At 41.2% G+C, this 25,164-nt stretch overlaps 1 protein-coding gene across 1 annotated transcript in view; it reads right to left on the reverse strand.

The window, feature by feature from the left end:
* Nucleotides 1-5,137: 5,137 nt before the first annotated feature.
* Nucleotides 5,138-25,164, reverse strand: part of COMMD10 (COMM domain containing 10) — a 262,491-nt gene continuing 242,464 nt past the window's right edge. The window contains exons 6-7 of the mRNA XM_075179456.1: nt 8,849-8,908; nt 5,138-7,262 (exon numbers count right to left, since the gene is read on the reverse strand). Of these exons, the coding sequence (XP_075035557.1) occupies nt 7,224-7,262; nt 8,849-8,908 (99 nt within the window). The 3' untranslated portion in view covers nt 5,138-7,223. The remainder of the gene's footprint in view (nt 7,263-8,848; nt 8,909-25,164) is intronic.

A 25,164-nucleotide genomic window follows, 5' to 3' on the forward strand; every position in this document is an offset into this window, starting at 1 on the left:
TAGCCCCTTTGAAGCTTCATATCTGTTCAATGTATTCATTTTTATTCTTGCCCTCCTTTTCCCCCCAGACCATAGAGAATATGCATTTATTGAAATTCCTGAAGACATATTAGAGTGTGCAGCAGTTTCAAAATTTAGGCTGGATTGTCTTGTTAATGTAATGAACCCCACCCTCCAAATGTGAGTTTTCATTTCAAGATGAAATATTCGTATCTGGGTCAATATTAAGTGATACATAATCTGACAAGTTGGTATCCAGACTGCAAAATATTTACATTTTGAAGTCCACTGTAAACAATGTTGTGTTGCTACCAAAAAAAGCAAAATCTATCAACAACCTGCAGCTAATACGTCATCTGCATCGGCCAGAAAGAGAAGCGTATTATGCGCCAATTAGTACATGAAAACCACATTTACACCAAATTAGAGTGAGCAAGCCCTACCATTCTTCAAATGTACCCTACTGCAATGAATTATACATTTGCATTCATTATACACTAATCGATTTGTTAATATGGGTTACAGTTTATTTGTACCATGCCATTTATTAATCTGTACTGTTCTAACTAACATTTGTACACTCAGATCTGGTGAAAAACTAGCTTCAAATGCGTTGAGTTAGAGCAATGTAACACAATAGTTGCCAGGGGAACTTACTAAGCTGGGGCATGTCAACCTTTATTGCTTGTAGAGGTAAATGAGGATAAGAGAGAGTGATTGTAGCTTCAATCAGTAATCCAGTTTGCAAGACATGTATAAGAGTAGAATACCCCGAACAGCCACAACTTTAAAACCACGAGACAAGTTAAGTGAATAACACTGATTACTTCATTATAATGGCACCTGTCAAGGGGTGAGATATATTAGGCAGCAAGTGAGCAATCTGTTCTTGAAGTTCATGTGTTGGAAACAGGAAAAATGACCAAGCTCTCTGAAAAGGGTCAAATTGTGATTACTAGACGACTGGGTCAGAGCATCTCCAAAATGGCATATCTTGAGGGGTGTTCCCGATATGCAGTGGTTAGCACCTACCAAAAGTGGTCCAAGGAAGGACAGCTGGTGAACCAGTGACAGGGTCACTGGCGCCCAATGCTCCTCCCTGTAGCAGTCTCCCCTATCCCCATATAGTATATAGTGGTCAGTAGCAGCCCCCCCGTCCCCTATCCTCACATAGTATAGTGGCGTTACAACTCTCCCCCCTATCCTGACATAGTATAGTGGTGTAGCAGCCCCCCCCCGTACTCACACAGTATAGTAATGTAGCAGCCCACCATCCTCACATAGTATAGTGGTGTAGCAGACCCCCTGTCCCCACAGTATAGTAATGTAGCAGCCCCCAGCATCCTCACATAGTATAGTGGTATAGCAGCTCTCCCCCTATTCTCACATAGTATAGTGGTGTAGCAGCTCTCCCCCTATTCTCACATTGTATAGTGGTGTAGAAGCCCCCCCCCCGTCCTCACACAGTATACTAATGTAGCAGCCCCCATCCTCAAATAGTATAGTGGTGTAGCAGCCCCCCCTATTCTCACATAGTATAGTGGTGTTGCAGCCCCTCCAATCCTTACATAGTATAGTGGTGTAGCAGCCCCCCCTATTCTCACATAGTATAGTGGTGTTGCAGCCCCCCCAATCCTTACATAGTATAGAGGTGTAGCAGCCCTCCTTCCTTATCCTCATATAGTATTGTGATGTAGCAGTCCCCCCCATCCTCACAGGATATAGTGGTGTAGCAGCCTTCCCCCCTACCATCCTCACATAGTATAGTGGTGTGGCAGCAGCCCCCCATTTCCTCACATAGTATAGTGGTACAGCAGCCTTTCCCTTACACATTATGTCAGTATACAGCCCCCCTCTCCTTCACACTTACACACTTATCTTGTTACTGCAGCATTTTGCCCCCTCATTGCCACCTGGTTCGTTTAAGGCATCCTGGGCTCGTTTCATTTATTTTTTAAAATAATCCAGGAGACTGTGGACTGGCCGAAGTAGCTCCACATGTAATTTTTTTCCAGCAATTAGACATTAGTCTGCCTCCTGAGGTTCTATAGCCAATCCACCTATGGGAAAAGGGCAATCCAGCGGAGGCAGTGTGATGCTCTGGGCAATGTTCTAATGGGAAACCTTGGGTCCTGGCATTCATGTGAATGTTAAACATTGTTGCAGACCAGGTACACGCCGTGGAGAACCCACCTCGCAACTCACAGGACTTAAAGGATCTACTGCTAACGTCTTAGTGCTAGATACCACAGGACGCCTTCAGCGGTCTTGTGGAATCCATGCCTCGATGGGTGAGAGCTGTTTTGGCAGCATGAGGAGGTCCAACACAAAATTTCCAGGTAGTTTTAATGTTATGGCTGATAGGTGTATGAGACCGCACTGAATCTCTACACTGACAAATACACCAAGTACATAGATCTATCCATAGTAAAAACATGCAACTGTAATAAGACACTCTACATTTAAACACTGAACTTTCCAGAAAAGGGCAAGTGCAGGATTTTCACTGGCAAATCTCATTTTCAACTTCTCAAATGAAAACTACCACATTACACTCTTCATATATGCGTATGGTAAAAACATATAAATACTGAAAATACATATTTACTGCATATATTCAAACATACCCTAAAATAGTTAATAACTTAGTACAAATATCACTCACTTTACAATAAGATTGGTCAGTATCAGTGCAATCTGATCAGATATGAGAGCAAAAAAGGCCCCTATGTGGAGGATAAAGTTAGTCAATCCTTTTTCTTTACCTCAGTGTCGAGTAACAGGATCCAATATGGATACATATATGGGGGTAGCAAGAATGGACAATTTCTGGTCATGCGATACTTTGTCTGAATCACCTGGAATATGTGGGAGCCCAGGGTTGGACTGGCCTGCTGGTATCCCCGGTAGGCCCCGACCCCTGATGGCTCCCCCCTTCGTTGGTGGAGGGGAATGTGTGCTTTTTTTTAAAAAAAAGCAAACACTACTCACGTGATCGCGACGCCGGCGTCTTCCTCCTTCCTCTCTGCTCTGTTCGCATTGAATGTCAAGTGTGACTTCATCACGCCACGCCCGACATTCAGTGAGGAGCGGCGCAGAGAGGAGCAAGAAAGAAGACAGAAGAGAAGAGAGGAAGCCTATAAGAAGGTAAGAAAAGGAACGGTGGCATGGGGAGGAAAGCAGGATGGTGCATAGTGAAGGGGGGAGCAGCATGACACAGAGTGATGAAAGGGGGGGAGGAGCATGACATGGTGATGAAAGGGGAGGGAGGAGCATGACATGGTGATGAAAGTGGAGGGAGGAGCATGACAGAGTGATGAAAGGGGGGGGCAGCATGACACAGAATAATGAAAAAGGGGAGGGAAGCAGCATGACAGAGTGATGAAAGGGGGGAAGCAGGGCACAGAGTAAAAGGGGGAGCAGGAATGCACAGGGTGATGAAGGGGGGCAGCATGGCACAAGGTGATGAAGGGGGGAGCAAAAGCAGCATGGCCCAGGTTGAGGAAGGGGGGAGCAAAAGCAGCATGGCACAGGGTGATGAACGGGGCCAGTAGAAGGAGGGAGCAAAAGCAGCATGGCACAGGGTGAAGGGGGGCAGGTGAAGGGGGGAGCAAAAATAGCATGGAGGGCACAGTGTGATCATAAGGGGGTACAGCATGGTGATGAAGGTGCACAGTAATGTGTATGTGATGGCACAGGGGGCTTTTGGCAATTTAGTGTGTGTGTGAGGTAGGTGGTGGCTAATTAACGAGTCTGTGGGGTGATGGTAAGGCAATTTCATTTTATAGTGGGGACTATTAATTTAAGATGGGGTGGTTTGGGGGCTATTAATGGAATGTGGGGCTGAGTTTGAGGAGCATGAGGTCTATTTATTAAATGTCAATATGAATTATTTAATGGTAGTGACGGTTGCGGGAAATAGGCATGTTTATTATACGTAAATGCTATTAATTTATTGCTGGGTCTGTGTGGAGAGAGGGAAATAGATTTATTTTTTAAATGGGAATACTATTACTTTAATGTTTAGGTTGGTTGGAGGATATAGATCTATTTATTAAATGTAAATACTTAATCTTGGAGCTGGAGGAAGGCCTAAGTATTAATCATGGGTCCAATTGATTTAACGCCAGAGCTGGTTGGAATTTTCTAAACATACCCATTTTTTTTCCAAATAGGGCCCCCAACATTCTAGGATCCAGACAAGCCGCAACTAAAGAAACCAGCAGTCACAGGTGGTGAAAGTGACAAGAACAGGTAGGACAGTCTATCATATGTTTTTATTCTAGTGGTACAATCCCGATTTTTGGTGACTGTTCTGCCCAATCTATGGGGCAGGTTAAGACTGTGTATTCTTTATATATTACACTATGGTGCTAGCTGTCCTTCATGGGCTTACCATACCACGGTTTGTTTACCCGTCTCTAGTAACTGGACACCCCCCCTCTGGTGGACCCCTATCATTGTATTCCCCCTGTGGGCCCTTCATGCTCCAGTCTGACACAGTAGGAGCTTATGCCTTTGTAAGATCATTCATAGGCAGCATCCAATAGTGAACTTCTAACCACATTTTCCATCATATCTGATAACCATCTGATCAGTTTAGATGGGATAGATACGAGACATCACACCCATTTTAGGGAACCACACTTTACAATACCCGACAGCATGTGTGGCCATCATTACAGTACTGCAAAACACACAATGCAGTGGAAATTGGCTCATGTTATTCTGCTTTATAATAATCAGCTGGGGGTGTCATTGGCAAATATGATTTTCCACCCTGCCGGAGCACCCTGCGTTAGTTGGAAATTAAACAGGGGTTAAGAATTTGACTCTATATTGTCACTAATAGGTGGTGGTACTGCATCACTATCTTATTTCCAACTACTAAGCAATATATTTTTTACATATTTGCAATTGCAAAATCACCTCTGCAGAACGCTGTTTTAGGCAGCAATGGTGCATTTATATTACCAGTTAGTTAACATTTTCCCAATCATGTGTTTGTCTTCTTTTATCCTTCAGCTCTTCACCTGCATAGGCAGACATTGATGTTTAGCTCTCCATTTGTACTGCAACCATAATGTATATATCTGGACAGAAAATCTCATGCAATGACTTTCACACTCAGCTCAGATTTTCCATCATCTCAACCTGTCACTTTATTTGGCAACACAAGCCCTAAGGGAAGATCATTGGAGATTTGATATAAACATTTATGCTCTGTATCTAAACAATAACAAATGAATTTCAACAAAGTAATGTACTGTAAATCCATAGACAGTTAAAAGCAAAGTCTTGTAAATGCAAAACAAGGACATTGTTATGTGCTGTAAGTTTCATCCTGACAGTCAATGTTTGTAGAATAAACTTGAAGTGATTAGCTGAAAAAGTGTATCAAATACGAATTAATGTGTATATACTACCATAGTATACACCTTCTTACATGCTTCAGACACTATGGGGCATCTTCAATTAGGTTTCCGGTCCGCGGTAACACGTGTTACCTGCGCAGTATTGTCGGTTATATGGTACCGCAATAATGCGGATTTTCTACACAACCCTATGGGGTGCGCACAAAAATCCACGTTATTGCAGTACCGTGGATTGACTTTGCGGCGCGTTCCTGTGGACTGGAAGCCTAATTGAATATGCCCCTATGAGTGCATGTCTGAAAATGGCATGTAATTGTGTAGAAAAACTTGTATTATCCATTAGACCATTCAGACATTTGCTTTCATTTTCTAAACTGTAGTATAAAGATTCCAAATGGAAAATGATTGGTTGGTCTTGGCAATACCATATTTTTCATGTCTACCTATTATCAGACAAGGAAAGGGCATCAAAGACTTATGTAAAGCCGTACTCTAAGGCTCTACTGTTAAAAATTCCACTTTAATTTACAAATGATTTGCTGTTGGAGGAGGAGGAGAAAGATGGAATGAAATGATTCACATTCAGAAACCTAATGGTGAAAGTAGGACTTATGCTACAAAGAGCAGATACTGGATAGAAGTCGAATGCACATAACACATTATTTTCTGGTGTTGGGAGTCCTTTAAATGATAACAATGATAGTACAATGTGGTAGCTAAACTTCTAGAAACAGTGTTACAATAGCCAGCATCACAGTCTATTGTATGTATCCCATTGACTGTAGCCACAGATATCTACAACGTCACACTTCATCCTAGCGTAGCTTACTCTCTTCTACATTTACTTTTCCATAAGGAAGCTCTCTACTATGAACTTAAATCTTATATTACAGAGTAAAATCTCCTCCTCCCAACTAAAAATAAGGTGTGGGTGCTGTATTTCAGACTCCAGCCATTCCATTTGTCAGATACTCTATTCACCAGTGCCTATAACAGTCAATGCTCCAGTTGGAGAAATAATTTTTAAGGCCCATTACTCGTCTGCAAATAGCATTGAGTGGATGCAGCATCAGCTGTCCAATCAATGCTTTCCACACGAGAGGCGTTAAGAGTGCTGAAATTCTAAACTCTCCTTTCATTTCCGGCAGAAGAATTGACCATTACAGAGGTGTTGGTGGAGAGAATATCCGACATGCGGCAGATGTCTCGGACACCGGATCCTAAATAGCGAGGAAGGGGGTTTGCTCTGTAGTTGAGAGTCATGGAGGATTCCTTCTTTAATCAATTTGGTTATGGCATATTTTTGTAAGTGAACAATGTTATAAGGGAATGTGTGGAGAATACTGATGGATAAAATGGATAGATAAACAGAACAAGATATCACAATAGCTGACATTGACTAAAAGTCAATGTCATGATGTCTCACCGACATGTTTTAACAAAACTTCTAAAACGATTTAAATGTTCCTTGTGATTTTGATGTTTCTCCATGTGTGTAAAATTATTCAGAATGTTCTGCTTCAGGTAATGCGTACATGTTTTTTTTTATTATTGATATGGTAGAATTATAAATGAAGAATGGAATGATCATTACTTTCTTCTGTATTATTAAAATAATTCATAGTATACTCTGTATTCACACAATCAAACTCGAAAGTCAATTAGACTCTCGGCATTCTTCACAATGATATCCCTTGGCTAATGTTGCTAGTCTAAGAGGAGATAAGCCATATAATTTTACAGGAAGCAGCCCATTGATTCCTTTAACAAACACAGCTTGGCAATCTATCTTCTATACAAAATAATGAGGTGGCAGGAGTGCAGTGGAAGAGCCCGTTCTTTAAGACATCACGTAAGGGAATCCAGCTGTGCTTGGATAGTCTCGAGCTATTAAAAAAAAAGAAGAAATTTCATGTATAAAGATTATTTACACACACAAAAACAGAGCAGTGTTGAAGCTATGCATATTAAATGTATTTGCGCAGAGTTATTAAAAAGTAACAGAATCTTAGAATATCAATTTCATAAAAAGCCATTTCATTTGAAAACTTAAATGAATATCCAAGATTTCAGAGAATTGAACACCTGTTTTTTATAATAGCAAATTACGGTTTCTCGTTTGGCACTGTAGTGGAGGCTGAGCTGCTATGGAGAAAAAAATTCCATCTTTTGATTGTGCTTAATCTTCTGTGCACAGAAAGGTAAATGAAGGCGATTTCTAAAGATGGAAATTAAATTCACAATCTCTAAACAGAAAAAATAATATATATAGATTTTTTTTCTCGTTATATAGGCAATAAATGTACCACTTAACGCAATATATGCAATAATTAAAGCAATACGTTTTCATTGCTGAATTTTGTATAGCTAATTATTGACCCATTAGAGGACAACCCCATTATTGTTTAATGTGCAATATTTTTTATCTATTTTTAGTACAACAAAGTATGTTCCATCTATCTGCCTCATGTGTACATCATATTTCACATGTATTAATTGATAATATTTTGAGAGACTATAGACAGATTTAAAGAAAATTAACTTTTTTTCTACTTTCGTATTAAGTGCAGGAACAAAGTTGTAGTGGTTTTCTTTCTTTAAGGCTAACATCTGTGCAGAATGGAGAGACCAGTGGAGATTTAAGGTAGGAGGGGGAGCACAGAGATCCCAAGATCCATAGCACTGGGCGCCTGACCTTGTTTGGTGTTTGGGATAAGAGAGGCACCCTCTGCAGTTTGGGAGAACTCACCCCTGCCAGGGTAGAGCATTACCAACCCTAACGTTAACTAGAAGATCTGTCCAATCAGCACCTGTGTTAGAAATTAAGACAACATGGTTGGAGTTTGATCTGTTACTTGCTGCAAACATGGGGACAATAAACTGGTGCAGCACTGGTGGAAGCTAGATGTCAACTACAGAGTCCCTAGCACAAGACTCCCACAGCTCTGCAAGGTGGGCTAAAGGGGCAAATTATGTAAAAATACATTTTAAGTGGAGCTACTGTTTAAATATACACATACATAAGGAATGGTCAATATTTTAAGTCAATGACAAAACAAAATAAAACATTTAATTAACAATAAGGTATTTAGAAAAGATCCATCTAGCAAAAATGGTTTCGTATGACAGTATTTGGAAAAGATGAACTGACTTGGACATGAGGGTACATCCTTTGGGTGGATCCTGCGGTCCTGGTATGCGGTTACATTTTTGACAAACGTGTTAATTCAAGCAGAGACAATACCAATAATATATAGACATTATTTTTCCACATTATCAGTACAGAATGGAGCAACAAGCAGTAGGTATGGCAGCAGCCCATATGCTGATAATCATATCCCACGCTAGGCAGTGTTGATGAGCACATATGCTTTACATTTGCAGAGTTCACAGTTGTAAGAGAATAAGGATATGGTTCAGATGTGATAAAAAGATTTATGACACAGAAAAGTCATTTTGTCAACAATACGTACCTTGTTATAGAATTCCAAGAGCTCCGTGTGGTTAAACTCCAGGAATACTTTCTCCAGATTCTAGAAGAAAGAGTACACGATTACTGCACAAATTACATAAAATTCTAGATTTCATGCCAATGATTAATGCACACTGCAAAACAAATGTATGTAAAAAAATATATTTTTTTTTAACAAATTGAAGTGGACAGAGGAATTATCCATTTTCACTTTGAAATGGAACAATGTTTATCATGTCACTAGTTTCTAGTGAATCGAGATGCTTCTTTCTCATGAATATTGGTTCAACCCACAAACTACTCTACAGTGTCTAAGCAATGGGTACATTCTAATGTATTATCTGCAGAAACCACCACTCTCTCATGTGGTACTGACTGTGCTGTTACAGCCCGGCCCCTCACAATGGAAAGATATATACTTTTTCTTGTATCAGTGTTTTCTTTTTCTTTTCACCTCTATGCCATGTGTTTTGCAATGGAGCCATCCATGGAAACCCTTTCACTAGTTAGATGTCTCCCTCCAATACTGCAGGTCATAAGAATTCTGTAGTGAAAGTAATCTGTTTACTTAATGTCCCTCTAAAGGTCACAAGAAGTTCCTCATGGTACAAGTTATTGCCATAGCGATTTATCTGACCAATACAGTGAAAGCATGTAAGAAGCCATATACACAAAATATAGAAAGTGGGGGGATTATTTTCATGAACACTGCTTGTTCACACTTGCAACAGCTATCGTCTCTGGCACCTCGAACATCACTGGCCTGAAGTAGCGCAATTATGGGGCCAGGATGCAGGGCTGACATGGAATTCATATTGCAGTCTACACATTGTAAGGGGGGGGGGAGTGGTCCCTAATGCTCATCTTTCATTCAAATGGGGGCCAACAACGGGGGTGGGGTGTTTTACAAATTTTTGAATAGAACAGTGGATTTAGCGTTTAAATGTATAACCCATACCTCCAAACATTGTGGCTGTTCAAATGATGACATAGAGGGTCATGGGGTGTGGCCATGTAACAACAGGGGCGGAGTTATATCATTTGGGGGGCTGGCCACACTCCTGCAGATGTTTATTGTGCTTCTCATTCACTTGGCCACCCCTTACTAGACCATGCAATTGTTGCGCTCATAAAACACCCGTTCACCGCTGGATGTAAGTAAATGGATTTATACATTCCTCCCTCCATTCGGGTCCAATCGGGACCAAGCTGTCCCAATCTGCATGGTGGGATAGAGTCCTCAAATCTGGACTGTCCCACCTAAATCGGGACATTTGGAAGTGATGGACTATATGGACCTTCTTTTATGCAACTTGGTATCATATTACTGAGTCACATAACTTTATACCAATGGATATGAATATTCTCTTCTTTGCATATCTGTTTAAAATTATCTCAAGAAAATGACATCATTTACTGGCTGTCAATTGCTGCATTATCGTCCCTGTTTGAGTATATGGACAAATGACAGCCTGGTTTGATTCTACTTGGACTTGAAGTGCTGCAAAATATCATATCCCCTCACTCATCAGCCAGACACGGGACGGACTATTTCTAAGTGGTGTATTCTTCCCATGAAGTGTTAAAAACAAGCATTTCAATGTCATGAAATTAAAAAACATTTAAATCATGGGGCCTGGGAAACAGGATCAGTTACAAAGTAGTTCTCTTATGACTGCCATCAGTTAGAATAATTCAGAGATTAGAGAACAAGCAGAATCTTGAAGAAGGCACAGGAGAAACATGGGACTTGCTATTAGCTAGTTAGCCTTTATGCTTGTCCTTGGTTAGATGGTTCTTATTTTTGACCATAAATACTAATGCGTGGGAACATAATTGGCAAAGCATCATCTTTCTCCTTAATTTAATTTACTGTACAATCTACCATAGGTTACATAACTATGGTTGACACCAAGCCTGATTAAAAGCATTGCCCATTTATTACTAATTGGAAAACGCTCTAATGATTCCATCAAACACAGCACCTTCCCTCCACTGTACACCTAGCTGCTCGATTCATTACTATTCTGTAAGAAGTAATGCAAAGTCAATAATGCATTAACTCTCTTTAAAGTGAATATATGTTAATGCTTCACTACCAGTCAACTTCTGACCAAATGGAATAGCTAGATGAGAAAGTTACAGGATCCCACATAAATACCAATACACATTATTAGGAATTCAATCCACATAGAAAGATAGTTTCAGCCTGCAGCAGTCTGAAAATGTTACAGCAGCGCATTTTAACTAAAATCTTCGATGACTCTCAGTAGGACAGGTTCAAATGAAAATCAAACAATTGTGTCAATTAATGGCCCAATGATTTTGATTAAATGTGCTGTGAAGACTTTATTAACAAGATTGTGCCATTAAATTCCATCCATTCGGAATCTCGATACAACATAATTTATGACCAACACAGTCTGTCAGCTTTAGTCATTCAGTAGATATACAATGTTCACACCTGCACATACCGTATTTGAAAACAATTTCTTCTTTGCTGTTGGACAGGTGAATCTGTACAGTGAGGATCGTTAAATGAAGGGATATGACACTATACCCAACATGACAAAACTACTGATCACAATACAATTATGATCAGTAAAAAGAAAGCGCTCTATACCGAGATTCAATACTGCTCCTAAGTTTAACTAACAAGCTACATGGTTATGTGGTGATAAGGCTCCCATGTGTACCGTCTTTCCCTGGGCTGTCCGATTTCTTCCCCACTCAAAATCATTAACCCTAAATGTTTACTTTCCTGTAAGTTATTCTGATGCACCTTCAGGATAAAGAAATATATATCAGATTTACTACATTTAAGGCCCAAAAAGAAGGTATGGTGTGGCCTGAGCAAATGTAAGGTTACATGAGTGTTCTGATTTTACCTTTCAAAAAGATAACCAGGGTGCATTCTGCATTGATTTTAGTCACACACCTCTGCAGAATATTTTGGCACTCTACAACAAAAAGGATAATAATAGACTTGAATATTATTATATGTGGTAGTGGTCTAAAAACGTTATGCTGACCATGTAACTATTTGGTTGGTATTGGGACTAGGTGCTGGATATCTGGTTGCACGTATATGATGGACAGTTGGGTCTGATGTTCACAGAATTTACCTTTTTGAAATAGCGGGCTTGATTCATTAAGGAGAGAAGTAGGCGATTTTTGGCGTATAATGCACATAATTAGAGCATCCTTGATAGGATCGGATAACCATCACGATTGTTGAATGCTGTTTTCCACTCATCGACTTACGAATGCGTACCAGATTGTAAGCTCCTCTGAGATCAAGTTTGGAGAAGATCTTGGCACCCCGGATGCGATCGAACAGTTCTGTAATAAGGGGGAGAGGGTAGCAATTCTTGACAGTTATTGCGTTAAGGAGACGGTAATCAATACATGGTCTTAAGGAACCATCCTTTTTTTTGACAAAGAAGAATCTGGCCCCCGCGGGAGAGGAGAATTTCCTGATAAAGCCTCGCTGAAGATTGTCAGAGATGTACTGTGACATGGCTTCGGTCTCCGGTACAGATAGCGGGTAAACCCTGCCCTTAGGGATGGTTTTGCCGGGCATGAGTTCGATGGGACAATCCCACGCACGATGTGGAGGTAGACTCTTAGTGGCAGATTTGCTGAAAACATCGAGGAACTCTAGGTAAGGCTCGGAAGCTTAGACTGGGAGACAAGTTAAAGGCAAGGCAGGTGGGTGCACCTTAGAGAGGCATCTGTTGAAACAAGAAGCACCCCATGAGGATACCTGGGCATGAAGCCAATCAAACTGAGGAGAATGAGTTCTGAGCCAGGGCAAACCCAAAATGACAGAATTGACGGATTGAGGAATGACCAGGAACTTGATCCGCTCGTGGTGAAGTACCCCTATCTGCAACCATACTGGACTAGTGAAGCAGGTGATGGAACCGTTGCTGACTCGGTTACCATCCACTGCAGTGAGAACCAACGGTTGCGGCAACGGATGAGAGGGTATACGGAGCTTAGACACAAGAGTGGCAGAAATGAAGTTCCCTGCGGATGCAGAATCCACAAAGGCGGAACATTCCAGGAAGACATCCGTAGACTCAAGGGTAACTGGCATCAAGAAGTTGGTATCCTTGAGAGAACAGGGAGTATGGAAACTGGATCCTAGGACAACCTCCCTTCTATTGCCTAGGAGGTGGAGTTTCCCAGACTCTTAGGACAAGTTAATAGCAGGTGACCGGACTCCCCACAATACAGGCAGAGACGGTTCTTAATCCGTGTTCTCTTTTATCCCGGGAGAGACGGGAACGACCAATCTGCATAGACTCTTCGGCCGGAGGAGCCGGAGACTGGAACAGAGGCGATAAACGGGCGAGGCGGCGGCCTTGGTCTCTCTCCAGAGAGTGTTCTTGTTGGTGAATGTTCACTTTGATGTTAAGTGAGACCAGCTCGTCCAGTTTAGTAGGAAGATCCCGGGAAGCGAGAGCATCCTTGATAGGATCGGATAACCATTTCCAAAAGGTAGCTGTCAAAGCCTCATCGTTCCACCCCAGCTCTGAGGCGAAGGTACGGAATTGGACAGCATACTGCCCAGCAGAGAGGGATCCTTGACGTAGAGAAAGAAGACTGGAAGCGGCAGAAGACACTCGGCTGGGCTCATCAAATACTTTACGAAAATTTTCGATGAATGTAGAGGAATTGTAAAGAGACACATCATTACGTTCCCATAACGGGGAGGCCCAGGCCAGGTCCTGTCCGGTGAGAAGGGATATGATGTAAGCTACCTTAGCTCTCTCAGAAGAGAAATTCTCCGGTGCGAGTTCAAATTGGATGCAACAATGATTAAGAAATCCTCGACATCCCTTGGGGTTACCACCATACTTCTCAGGAATAGGTATGCGTAATCTCCTGGACGTAGCGGCATTCACACTAGGAGAAGGTGCCTGGGGAAGATTCTAGGGCCCCTGCAGGGAATCCCAACGGGATATCGCCCCTTGTATACACTGAAGAAGTTGAGCCTGGTTAGTCTCTTGCAGTTCTACTCGCTGGCCCAAATGGAAGAGGAGGTCACGAGCAGAGGGTTCCCCAGAGCCGTCCGTCTGCCTCTGGACTGTGGCATGCCTAGCAAATATGCATCATAGCTGATGTAGTTCAAAACCACTCAGCGCTTACACGTCTCTTACATGAGATATCACATATAAACCATGTGTTACATGGATGCACTGTGATTAGAAATGATTATTAATAATAATAATAATAATAATGATGATAATAATATACATCAATCAATAGTATGTACATGAAAGCTTCCAATGTTGTTGTTTTGTTTATAAGTACAAAATGATTGAACAAATTAATTTAAAAGCACTGGGTTGGGTGTACAACGCAATGGCAGCTGCATACAATAGTGGAGCATACACAGAACAGCTGGGATTGTTTCTAGAAATACATCACTATTCATGTGCATGAATGTTGCACTAGTAGTAATCATGCACCTACAGCAGATGGGCATCAGCAAAAAAAATAAATCCTAAGTTATGAATCAAAATGACGTCTCCCACTGCTGAGTAAACATGCTCTGTTCCAGTTCAAGGGCAGACATAGATAATTAATTATTAAGTGATGCAATGTGTTGTAGATTTACTGGAAAGAGTAGATGGTAATATAGTCCCCATTTTCAAATGTATTCCTGTTTCTATATGCTCAGTGTCTTCCAAGAATTCAATACAATATAATATTTACCTGCTGCAGTGACATCACCAGTTCCTACTGATTTATTAGGGAGAATATTAATTCAGCCTACATAATGGCTGTTATGTGTAGGAACAGGTACACTACAATATCACTGCTTTAAAAACATATACAGAATATGTTAAAATATACAACTTACTTTATATTACAGCATACACACATAGTGATAAAACAAAATGCAATATTTCTTTCCTCTCCACAATACTCCATTTGGGACCTAGCAAACGTCTATGTGTTAACCATGAGCAGTATATACAATTTGACTTGAAGAATTGTGCAGAAGAGCAGCAGAACATTCATTCATCAATACTCCTTACACTGAGACGGCAACAGTCTTCCGAGAGCAGTCTTGGTCAATAACAGTAATATGGAAAATGGCTTCAGACATTATGTACTTAAATTCAGGAATGACACATTCAGTTGACGATATAACTGACAAAGCAGTCAGTAAATAATAGTATCTGCTGTGTTAGGCAGCTTAAGTGTGAAACAAAGAAAGGAATACACTACTCAGCACTTAGAACCTGAGGACACATTACACTGTATGAGAAAAACACAGTGTAACCTCCAGCTGCTCAGCTCATGAAACTCGTAACTACAATGTATTTCTATCAGCTTTTCAGAAGGAAGATCTTGATGAGATATATAACAAGATCTATCAATGGACAGCATGACTCTACAGCCCTCGTTGAATGAAATCTCATCTGTAAGGAAATTTCTGGCTTTATAGAGCAGTAAAACATTTCATGCAAACTTTTTACACAGGCGCTATAGCTAAGCTGCGAGAAGTAGCACTGCCAGAAATCTATTCGAGAGCTCTGTGATATGTTTATAGGTGCCTGCAGTGCCGTGTAATGGAAAACACTGTATCTTCATCAGCATACATACATTTTGGGAGCAGATATTCAAGGTGTGAGTACATTATTATATTATGTGATGTCGAGTATTAACCGGGCAATGACACAGTACTTTCGCTGTATGAGAAGCTGATTATTACAAAACCATAAAAATGTTTATTGCAAAAGATTTTACAATTTATTTGAATAACCTGAGCAATATACAAAGAAACTAGACACAGACCTATCACAAGATAGCTCAGAATACTAATTTATTTGGGCTCAATTTATTAAAGTGAGAAAAGTACTATGTCCGTGAAAACCAGTGTTTTGCAGGAGGTAATGATTCTCCCCATCTATCATGGGGCAGCCGGAGGTAACCCCTCTCGGCAATAAGATTCGGCGGCTTTCTCCAGTAACAACCTTCCCCATGCAAAGCCTATTTAACAAGGATCTATTTAACATGTACTGCATACTTGCCAACTTTGCATAGTTGGCCTCCGTGAGATCCCAGATGGGGTGTGTGGTGGAAGGGGACGGGCCGCAGTAAAGCGCTACATTTCGATCCCGCCCACCTCAATGAAAGCATGTTTTAGTCACAGGGGCGAGGCCAAAATCACATCATTCACCAAGAATCATGCCAGTGATGCTCCTAACAGGCAGGATCCGGGAAATTTGCCTGCTCTCCCGAGAGTCTAGGAGACTTACTCGGAATTTGGGAGTCTCCCGGACATTCCGTGAGAGTGGACAAGTATGATGTACTGCCGCAATCTCTATTCAATAAAAAAATGCTTTATTATTCAATAAAGCCGGGTTACGCTTGCACAGATCCACCAGTATTACAAAGCTGACCATGGCAATATTTTCTTTGTAAATCATTGCAATAGGACGTTATGAGTAGAGATGCTCAGGCTCGGTTTTTTGAAAACCGAGCCCACCCGAACTTAGGGGATCCAAGTAGGCTCGCGAGTCGTCTAGCTACTTTCGCGCATCCTCGGATCTGAATCGAGGCAAGACATCATTGTTGCGTTGTCGGATCTCGCGGGTTTTGTATTCCATAAGTACCTCCCTCCCCAGGAGATCCAGCACCATTGCTCACACAGAAACAGGGGTAGCAGTGTTCTTGTCACTCTCCAGCGCCATTGCTCAGTGCCATTGCTCATACAGAAACAGGAGGTGTAGCAGTGTTCTTGTCCCTTGACAAAAATTGACTGCCAATGATTGGAAATTAATGTTATTGAGATTTAATAATAATGTAGGGATAAAAAAGAGGCAAATTATGTGATTTTAGCAAAAAAAAAAATAGGAATTTTAGAAAAAATAAAATAAAAAAATCGGGATTCAAAACCAAAACACGCGAGGGTGTCAAAACCAACACACAAAGTTAATCCAGATCCAAAACAGGGTGGTCAGTGAACATCTCTAGTTATAAGTGGAGATGAAAAACAAACCCTATCAGTCCTTCATAATAAATAGGCCGGCAAGAGATGATTCTTTTGAACTCAAAAGCTCCATGCGTGGCCAGCAATACTATCATTATTTTTCTTTATCTATCCTTCTGTAGCACTAAAATGAATGCTTAAACTAAGGTAAATGCATTGGAAGACAGATCAGACCCCCAGGACATCTACACTTAGGTGAGAAAGCAAATGTATGCGGGGTGCTTAGTATCTATCACTCATAAGAAATATGGTTATAAAACTGCATGTGGTAGCGTATTTTGACACTTATTGTCACATAGCTTTATACATGAAACGTGTAAAATGTAGTGTGAAAGAAACCAGAGAAAGCAATCTGCAACATCAGGCTGTTTAAAGAACATGTATAACAGATTCAGCATCACACTGCTTTACAAAACACTTCTAGAAGGTATATAAGAGGAATTCAGGCATTAAGATAGTTGGTGGAAGCCATTAACCTGCTCATTACTGCTGTCATATTGGAAATAAACAAACCCAATGTTTGCGGGACAGAAATATCATGAAAATAGCGAAGGCTCCACAGAAGGAAGGTGGTCATTGTCTTGTATGATGGATACCACGAGTGTATTCTGGGAATCTACTTTCCACTGTGGTAAGTGGTGTAGGATAGATATAAAATAATCTACGTATAAGTTGTGCACACATCCGCAAGTCCTGCGGTCACCCCTGTATCACATTTGCACCAAAGCATACACAGTACCATTTCACCCACATTAGTCACTCAGTGAGTTTGGAATGCATTAAAAGAAATGGCTTTTCTGGATGACCCCTAACCCTTTTAAAGAAGACCTTTCGCTGGCAGAAAAAGACTGATAACATGCAAACTTCTAGTGAAGTAGATCACAAAAATACTTATTATCACAAAGGGTTGTATACACTCAAATATAATCTATATATCTCTGTTGAGTATTTAAAGATCTATAAATAATGTTTTATCCTTACATTTTTAAATGCAAATATATAATCAAAAAGAAACTATGACTGTACAGTGTGTAAATGTACTGTTTGTAATCTATGTGGGGGTTAAACAACAATTACACTACATACATATATATATATATACTAACAAAACCAGATAATTGTGAGCTCGCCTATATGTGAATATATATGTGTGTATATATCATACTTTCCGACTACTTGAAGTCAGCGTCCGGAAGCTGTCGGGGGGAGGTAAGTGTGTGTGGGGGGCGGGGCACAGCAAATCGTGTCTTTTAACAGTGGGGGCGGGGTCAAATTCCCAGGGAATTGCTGCATCTTGGATCTAATTCTGCCCACTTCACTAGGAAGTGGGCAGATGCGGGAGGCTGCCATACTCTCCCGGGAGTCCTACATGGAACCCAGGAGTCTCCCAGACATCCCGGGAGAGTTGGCAAGTATGGTGTCGGTGTGTGTGTGTGTGCAGGGCCCATCTGGCACTTCTGGCTAAATGGGCCTGTATGCATGCCCGCCGAGCAGCACCACCCTTGCTCGCTGCTCGGCGGACGGAGAGTCAATGACTGCCGTCTATGCAAATAATCACATGGGACGGCACCACGCCGTCCCATGTGATTACTTGCATAGGCGGCAGTCACTGACTCTCCGTTTGCTGACCAGCGCGCAGGAAGGAGGTGCTGCTGCTCGGGATCCGATGTAAAAAGGTAAGTGTCTGTGTCTCTAATAGTGTGTCTGTGTGTTTAATAGTGTGTCTGTGTGGCTAATAGTGTGTCTGTGTGGCTAATAGTGTGGCTAATAGTATAGTGTGTCGGTGTGGCCCCATGTTGCTATAGTGTATGTGTGTGTTTGGCCATGTTCATATAGTGTGCGTGCGCGCAGTAATTTAAATGTAGCGCGTGTGTGCGTGCAGTATTCGGCTATTTAATGGTGGAGTGTAGGTGGGGCTAATTATTTAAGGTGAGGTGAAGAAACCTTTAATTTAATGCTGGGGTGGATTAGGGCTGTCAGTTGAATACAGGGCTGATTTTGGGGAGGGGGACTATTTATTAAATGTGAATATGAATTATTTATTGCTGGGGATGGTTGTGGAAAATGGCTATATTTATTAAACTTTAATGCTATTTAATTTAATGTTGAGGCTGGTTGGAGGGAAATAGGTCTACTTATTAAATGTGAATATTATTATCGTGGGGACTGGAGGGAGGCCTAATTATAAAATGTGAGTGCTATTGTTTTAATACCGGGGCTGGTTGGAGTTTTCTAAATCTCATGTACCCATTTATTTATTTTTTCAAAAGAGGGCATAAAATATACCAGGATCAAGACAAGAATGAACTGAGCTAAAGAAACTAGCTGCTACAAGTGGTGAAAGTGACCAAGACAGGTAGGAGAGAGCAGGACAATCTGCCTACTGTCCTGAATCTGGTGGGGCAGTCCTGATTTTGGGTGACTAGTCAGGATTTGGTCTGACTGCAAGGACAGTTGAGAGGTATGTCCCGCTTCACAACGTAATGCTTGTGAAGGCAGAGCTGTGTGCTTCTAACAGTAGTGCCTGTGTATTTGTCTAAAATGATAACCATGTTACATAATAGGAGCCCTGGGGGTAAATGTATGAAAGTCCATTTTTTTCATCTCGCGGGAAATCGGCGACTTTGCAGCTAAAATTTAAAGCGGTGATGGCTTGTAAAAGCAAACTCAGGGACACAGAATGCAGAGCAAGCCGAGGAGCTCTAAGTCTCACAAGATTTTGTAATCTTGTGAGACAAAGAGCTTCCCTGCTCACTCTACAGGAAGTTCCCACCCTTATGGATGTGAGCAGTACCAGAAGCATAGATAAGTACAGTGGGCAGGGGTGTCATAATATGCCTGGGGGGATGGCATGATGTGGCTGGGAGGACATGGTAAATGTAATGTTTTATTATAATGTATGTATCAATGCCCCATGTTGGCCACACCCACAACACAATGTGGCCACGCCCTTTTCGGCGCCACAGCTGCGCGGCTGCACATGGTTTCTTTCCGGCTGGAACTGACGTGGGCCTGTGTACTTTAAATGCCAGGGCTGATTTTTAGTCCCAGTCCGGCCCTGTGTGTGTGTGTGTGTGTGTGTGTGTGTGTGTGTGTGTGTGTGTGTGTGTATATATATATATATATACACACACACATATACCTACATACATACACACACGCTTATCAGAAAACAAAATCAATGTGATCTGGGGCAGTAGAATCAGACATTCAGGTAAAAAAATGTACACACAGGATTTTCAGCATTGAGTTTCAACAGGGACAACTAGCACCATTATAACTAGAACACATTTAAAAAAATGTTTGCCTGGACGTCTCCGTTTGTTCTTGGTAATGTCATGGAGCATTAAGGTTCACAATAAACAAGATGGAAAACCAAACGCACAGAGTCTAAAACAAGATATATAACATTCTCAATGGAGTAAAAGATTGTAAAAGAAAAGTAACAAAGCATGAGACAATATTATAAGAGCTGTTAACAAGAAATCACAGAAAATAATAATATACTCATGGATCCAATATGAACTTTATTATTATCCTTAATTTATAAAGGCCCATATTATTATTCACTGGCCCTGTATATTGAGGGGATAATAGAAATAAATTACGTATGACATGAAGCAGAGAGTAAAGATGGCCCTACCTGATTAATCATACATACAAAGAGGTGGGGTACACTTAATACAAAAATAGCAGGATATCTATGGTGACTATTTATGATTGGAAGATATCGGTAGCCCGAAGATTCCTCAGGTTCTCCCAGCAAAAACTGTCTCATGCAGGGGTCTGTTTATCAAGCTATAATCCCCCGAAAAGCATGTGACCCCTTTCTGACACTACATAAATGTCTTGCAGAATGCATGTGGTAGAGAACCCTACAAAAAGGCGACTTCACTGATCTTTGCATTCAATATATATATATATATATATATATATATATAAAAAAAATAGAATATTATACACTATAGCTTAAATCAGAGGCAGGGCCTGATCAACCACTACAGCCTGGGGCGCGGGGTCCCGGGGGGCGCGGCGCTGCGGGTATTTATTAATTTTTTTCATTCTTTTTTTTTTTTTTTTCTTCATTCTTTTTTTTTTTCGGGGGGGGGGGGGGGGGGGGGAGGGGGTCGCCACGCACGGGGGGGGGTCGCTGCGGGGGGGTGGAGGGCTCGACGATCAAAAGCATTGGTGGTCAGTGGTTAGCAACACACAGCCAATCGCCAGGCTGCCTGTTGCTGTGCAGCAGACAGGAAGCAGGACGTCTTCACTTCCTATCTGCTGATCTGAGGAGAGGAGCGACGCTGGCACAACTACAGGTAAGTGAAGGGGGGAATTGCCCTGCATATCTATAGGGAGGGGGGGAACTGCCCTGAATATCTATAGGGAGGGGGGGGGAACTGCCCTGCATATCTATAGGGAGGGGGGGGGAACTGCCCTGCATATCTATAGGGAGTGGGAGGAACTGCCCTGCATATCTATAGGGAGGGGGGGAACTGCCCTGCATATCTATAGGAAGGGGGGGGGGGGAACTGCCCTGCATATCTATAGGAAGGGGGGGGAACTACCCTGCATATCTTTAGGGAGGGGGGGAACTACCCTGCATATCTATATGGAGGGGGGGAACTACACTGCATATCTATAGGGAGGGGGGGGAACTACACTGCATATCTATAGGGAGGGGGGGGAACTACCCTGCATATCTATAGGGAGGGGGTGGGACTACCCTGCATATGTATAGGGAGGGAGAGGGGGACTGTCATACAAATCTATAGGGTGGGAGGGGGGGGGCTGCCATGAAAATCTATAGGGAGGGAGAGAGGTTGATATGTATGAAGGAGGGCAGAGGAGGGGGGCTGATATATGTGACTGGGGGAGTTTTGATGTGACGGGGGGGATAGCTACAGAGTGGAGGTAAGGAAAATAGCTGCAAGGGGGATGGATGCAGGGTGGGAGGTAAAGAAAATGGCTGCAGCAGGGGTTAAGGAAAATGGCTGTGGGGGGGGGTTGTGGTTAAGGAAAATGGCTGCAGGGGGTATTTAAAAAATAGAGCAGTTTTGGGGGGCAGAATCTCATGATTGTGTGGTGGTCACATGGGTGGTCTCAGCAATCACTAGAATACTAAATATTAGTGAGATGGGGCTGGTAGAGGTTTGTATTTGATTGACAACAAATATTCAGATATTGCTTATATATGCCTGTCCAATGGGGTACTTTTAGCTGGCCATAATGAAGTGTTTTGTTTTAACTAAAGGGCCTAATCATTCAGGGTTTGCATTATAATACATTTTTGCATTTTCAAAACAGGACGCCAACTTTCCATAAGCCAGCAAGAGGATAACAAAGTTGCAAGAGAAAGGAGCAAGAGCAAGAACAGGTAAGAGACAATGGCACAATCTGTCTAAATTTGAATGCTGGAGAATACACCTGAACATTCATATTCAGGAGTGTTCCTATACACCTATATATTCGGAGGAGGGGGGGGGGGGGGGCTGCGGCCGTATTAGCCTAGGGCGGCCAGAACCCTTAATCAGGCCCTGATCAGAGGTGACGTGCTGTGAAGCTTCATGTGAATGGGGATGAAGAGGTCATACTTCAGAGGTGCGAAGTTCCAGAGATACAATCTTCACATTCTGATTCACCAATCCACGGAATACCATTCTCCATTGGAATTTATAGTCTATGAATACAGTTGGGATGACGGCTGTCTATTCATTCTACTGATTGGTGTGGCTGGGAACACTAACGACCAAATTCCAATAGTGAGAATTCCAAAATGTTGTGCCCAAATGAAGAATGAAGGGAATAATCTGCAGGACAGTTTGTGCTCATCTCTTTCTTGCTTGGTATCCTTATACTCCGGAGAATAAACCGGACGGTAAACTTCCAGGGTTGCACTAAGAGCTTGAGAGTAGCTTTGGTAAAATAACGGAAAATATATTTTTCTTCATTTTTATCTACATAAAGCCTACAGAATGAACAGATATTTATTCCAATACACTACCATAAGAAAATCAAATTTGTACTGAAAAAAAAATATCAAATTTGTTTGGATAGACTAAAAAATATAAAAGTAAATCCCAGCTCAACCAATACATAAAAATGTGTCCGATAAAGCCCTTTGGTAATTAAGTGGTTAAAGAAACCCAGGAAAAAACCTTTTGCTTAATGCAGCAGGATGCAGTGGGACCTCTGCTGGTCACTGTGCTAAAGTACGATCTGTGCTGGAGGAGAGAGGGATCCAACAGACAGGCTTGAAATGACAGCTGGCTCAATATTCAACCAGTGCACGGCCACAATCATTTAGCATATACCAAAACTCATATATGCATTTTTCATTTTTACTATTTTTGTAGTAGACTTTAGGCGTAGTGGTTGTATGATGTTAACACTAAATTTAGAAAACTCCTCATCCTAAGCATTCTGTTTAACAAATCCTATACGTGAAAATATTCTATGCAATTTATATATAATAAACTGATGATTTAAAAGGAAATAAAAGACATAAAACACTGCACTTTTGCCATGAGTGTGTTATATAATATGCATTTCTTTTATTACTAGTTGTACCAGTGTCATTTCATTCTGTGTCTTCATAAGTAAGCATGTGCAGAGTAAATATAATGTAACTAATATCACTGTACCACTAAACATTAGAAAATATTTGTATTTATCATCGATCATTGTACACCCCATATGTATAGTATGAGTGTAAGAAACACTGCCTTTCCCACACAACTCTTGTGACGTTAACAGAGTGAATTGTGGCTTGTGAAGTAGGATTTATCTCTCACTCAGAACTTTCTCTACAATATTGGTCTTAAGGGAACAAAAAAATGTAGTTTAAGTAAAATATTAAACATTGCAGCTGAGAAAACATTAAATATAATAACCACCTTGGATTTTAAAAGCCTGTTCTACAATACAAATACAGAACTCACATTATTTTGTACTACTGGCCTGTCAAGATAACCAATTATTTAAATGTTTAATAGATTTCTAGACATTTTATTTTAAAAATAGATTATTTCATGAAAATGTGATAAAAATAAACTATATCAGCTTGACCTGTTTAGTGCTTTTAGAAGGGGTTTTCCACCTTCAGATGGCTTTTATTTTATTTTTTAATAAGACAGAGTTTCAGAGAAGTTTGTTGCTTTGGGATACAATGCAAAGCTGCTATCTGGATACAATCGAGAGAGTGCAGATGAGCAGTGTCACATTCATTCATTCATATAAAGGCAATGCATATAAACAACTGTTTACTGTATAAAGAAATGGCTAAAAAGCACAAAAGATAAGGCAATGTATATAGTAGGAGCTGCAGGGGACATATGCTAACCAATAAACTAAATTAGTCTGAAGGTGAAATGTATATATAATTTAACTGACGCAATGGTAGACCATGTTTATATCCCACTGCTAACGCTTCTCTGAAGACACCCAACACTTAAACACAGACGCTACCATGTGAGTGGTTAGTGGAGTCACCCATGATCAGCCGATACCAATAGTTGGAATCTAAATGATTTTCATCATTCATGAAACTATTATACTCATTTGTTTGAGAAACTAAGTTTAACCATTCAGTTCATGCTTATTAATATTATGCACAAGTAGGTGAAAAACATCGTTGAAGTAATTTCCAATAGTGTTTTAAATTAACAGAAACATTCCATTCAACGAAAGTTATATTTTACATCATAATTATCTTATTTTATATACACTATATGGACAAAAGTATTCGGATGCTTGACCTTTACACCAACAGGGACTGTAACAACATTGCATTCAAATACATATACTTTAATATGGAGTTGGTCCCCCTTTTGCAGTGATTATAGCTTCCACTCTTCCTGGAAGGCTTGCCACAAGATGTTGGGAGTGTTTCTGTGGTAATTTGTGTCCATTCATTCAGTAGAACATTTATGAGGTCAGGCACTGATGTTGGACGAGAAGCCCTGGCTCCCAATCTCCGTTCCAGTTCATCCCAAAGGTGTTCGATGGGGTTGAGGTCAGGGCTCTGTGCGGGCCAGTCAAGTTCTTCCACACCGAACTCATCAAACCATGTCTTTGTAGTCCTTGCTTTGTGCACTGGGGCACAGTCATGTTGGAATAGAAAAATACCTTCCCCAAACTCGTCATAAAGTTGTAAGTAAAGCATTGTCCAAAATGACTTGGTATGATGAAGCATTAAGATTCACTGGAGATAAGGTGCCTAGCCCAAACCCTTAAACAGCCCCATACCATTATCCCTCTTCCACCAACAGTTGGCACAATACAGTCAGGCAGGTAATATTCTCCCG

This window comes from Mixophyes fleayi, chromosome 1 (genome assembly GCF_038048845.1).
Source record: "Mixophyes fleayi isolate aMixFle1 chromosome 1, aMixFle1.hap1, whole genome shotgun sequence".
NCBI classification, from domain to species: domain Eukaryota; kingdom Metazoa; phylum Chordata; class Amphibia; order Anura; family Limnodynastidae; genus Mixophyes; species Mixophyes fleayi.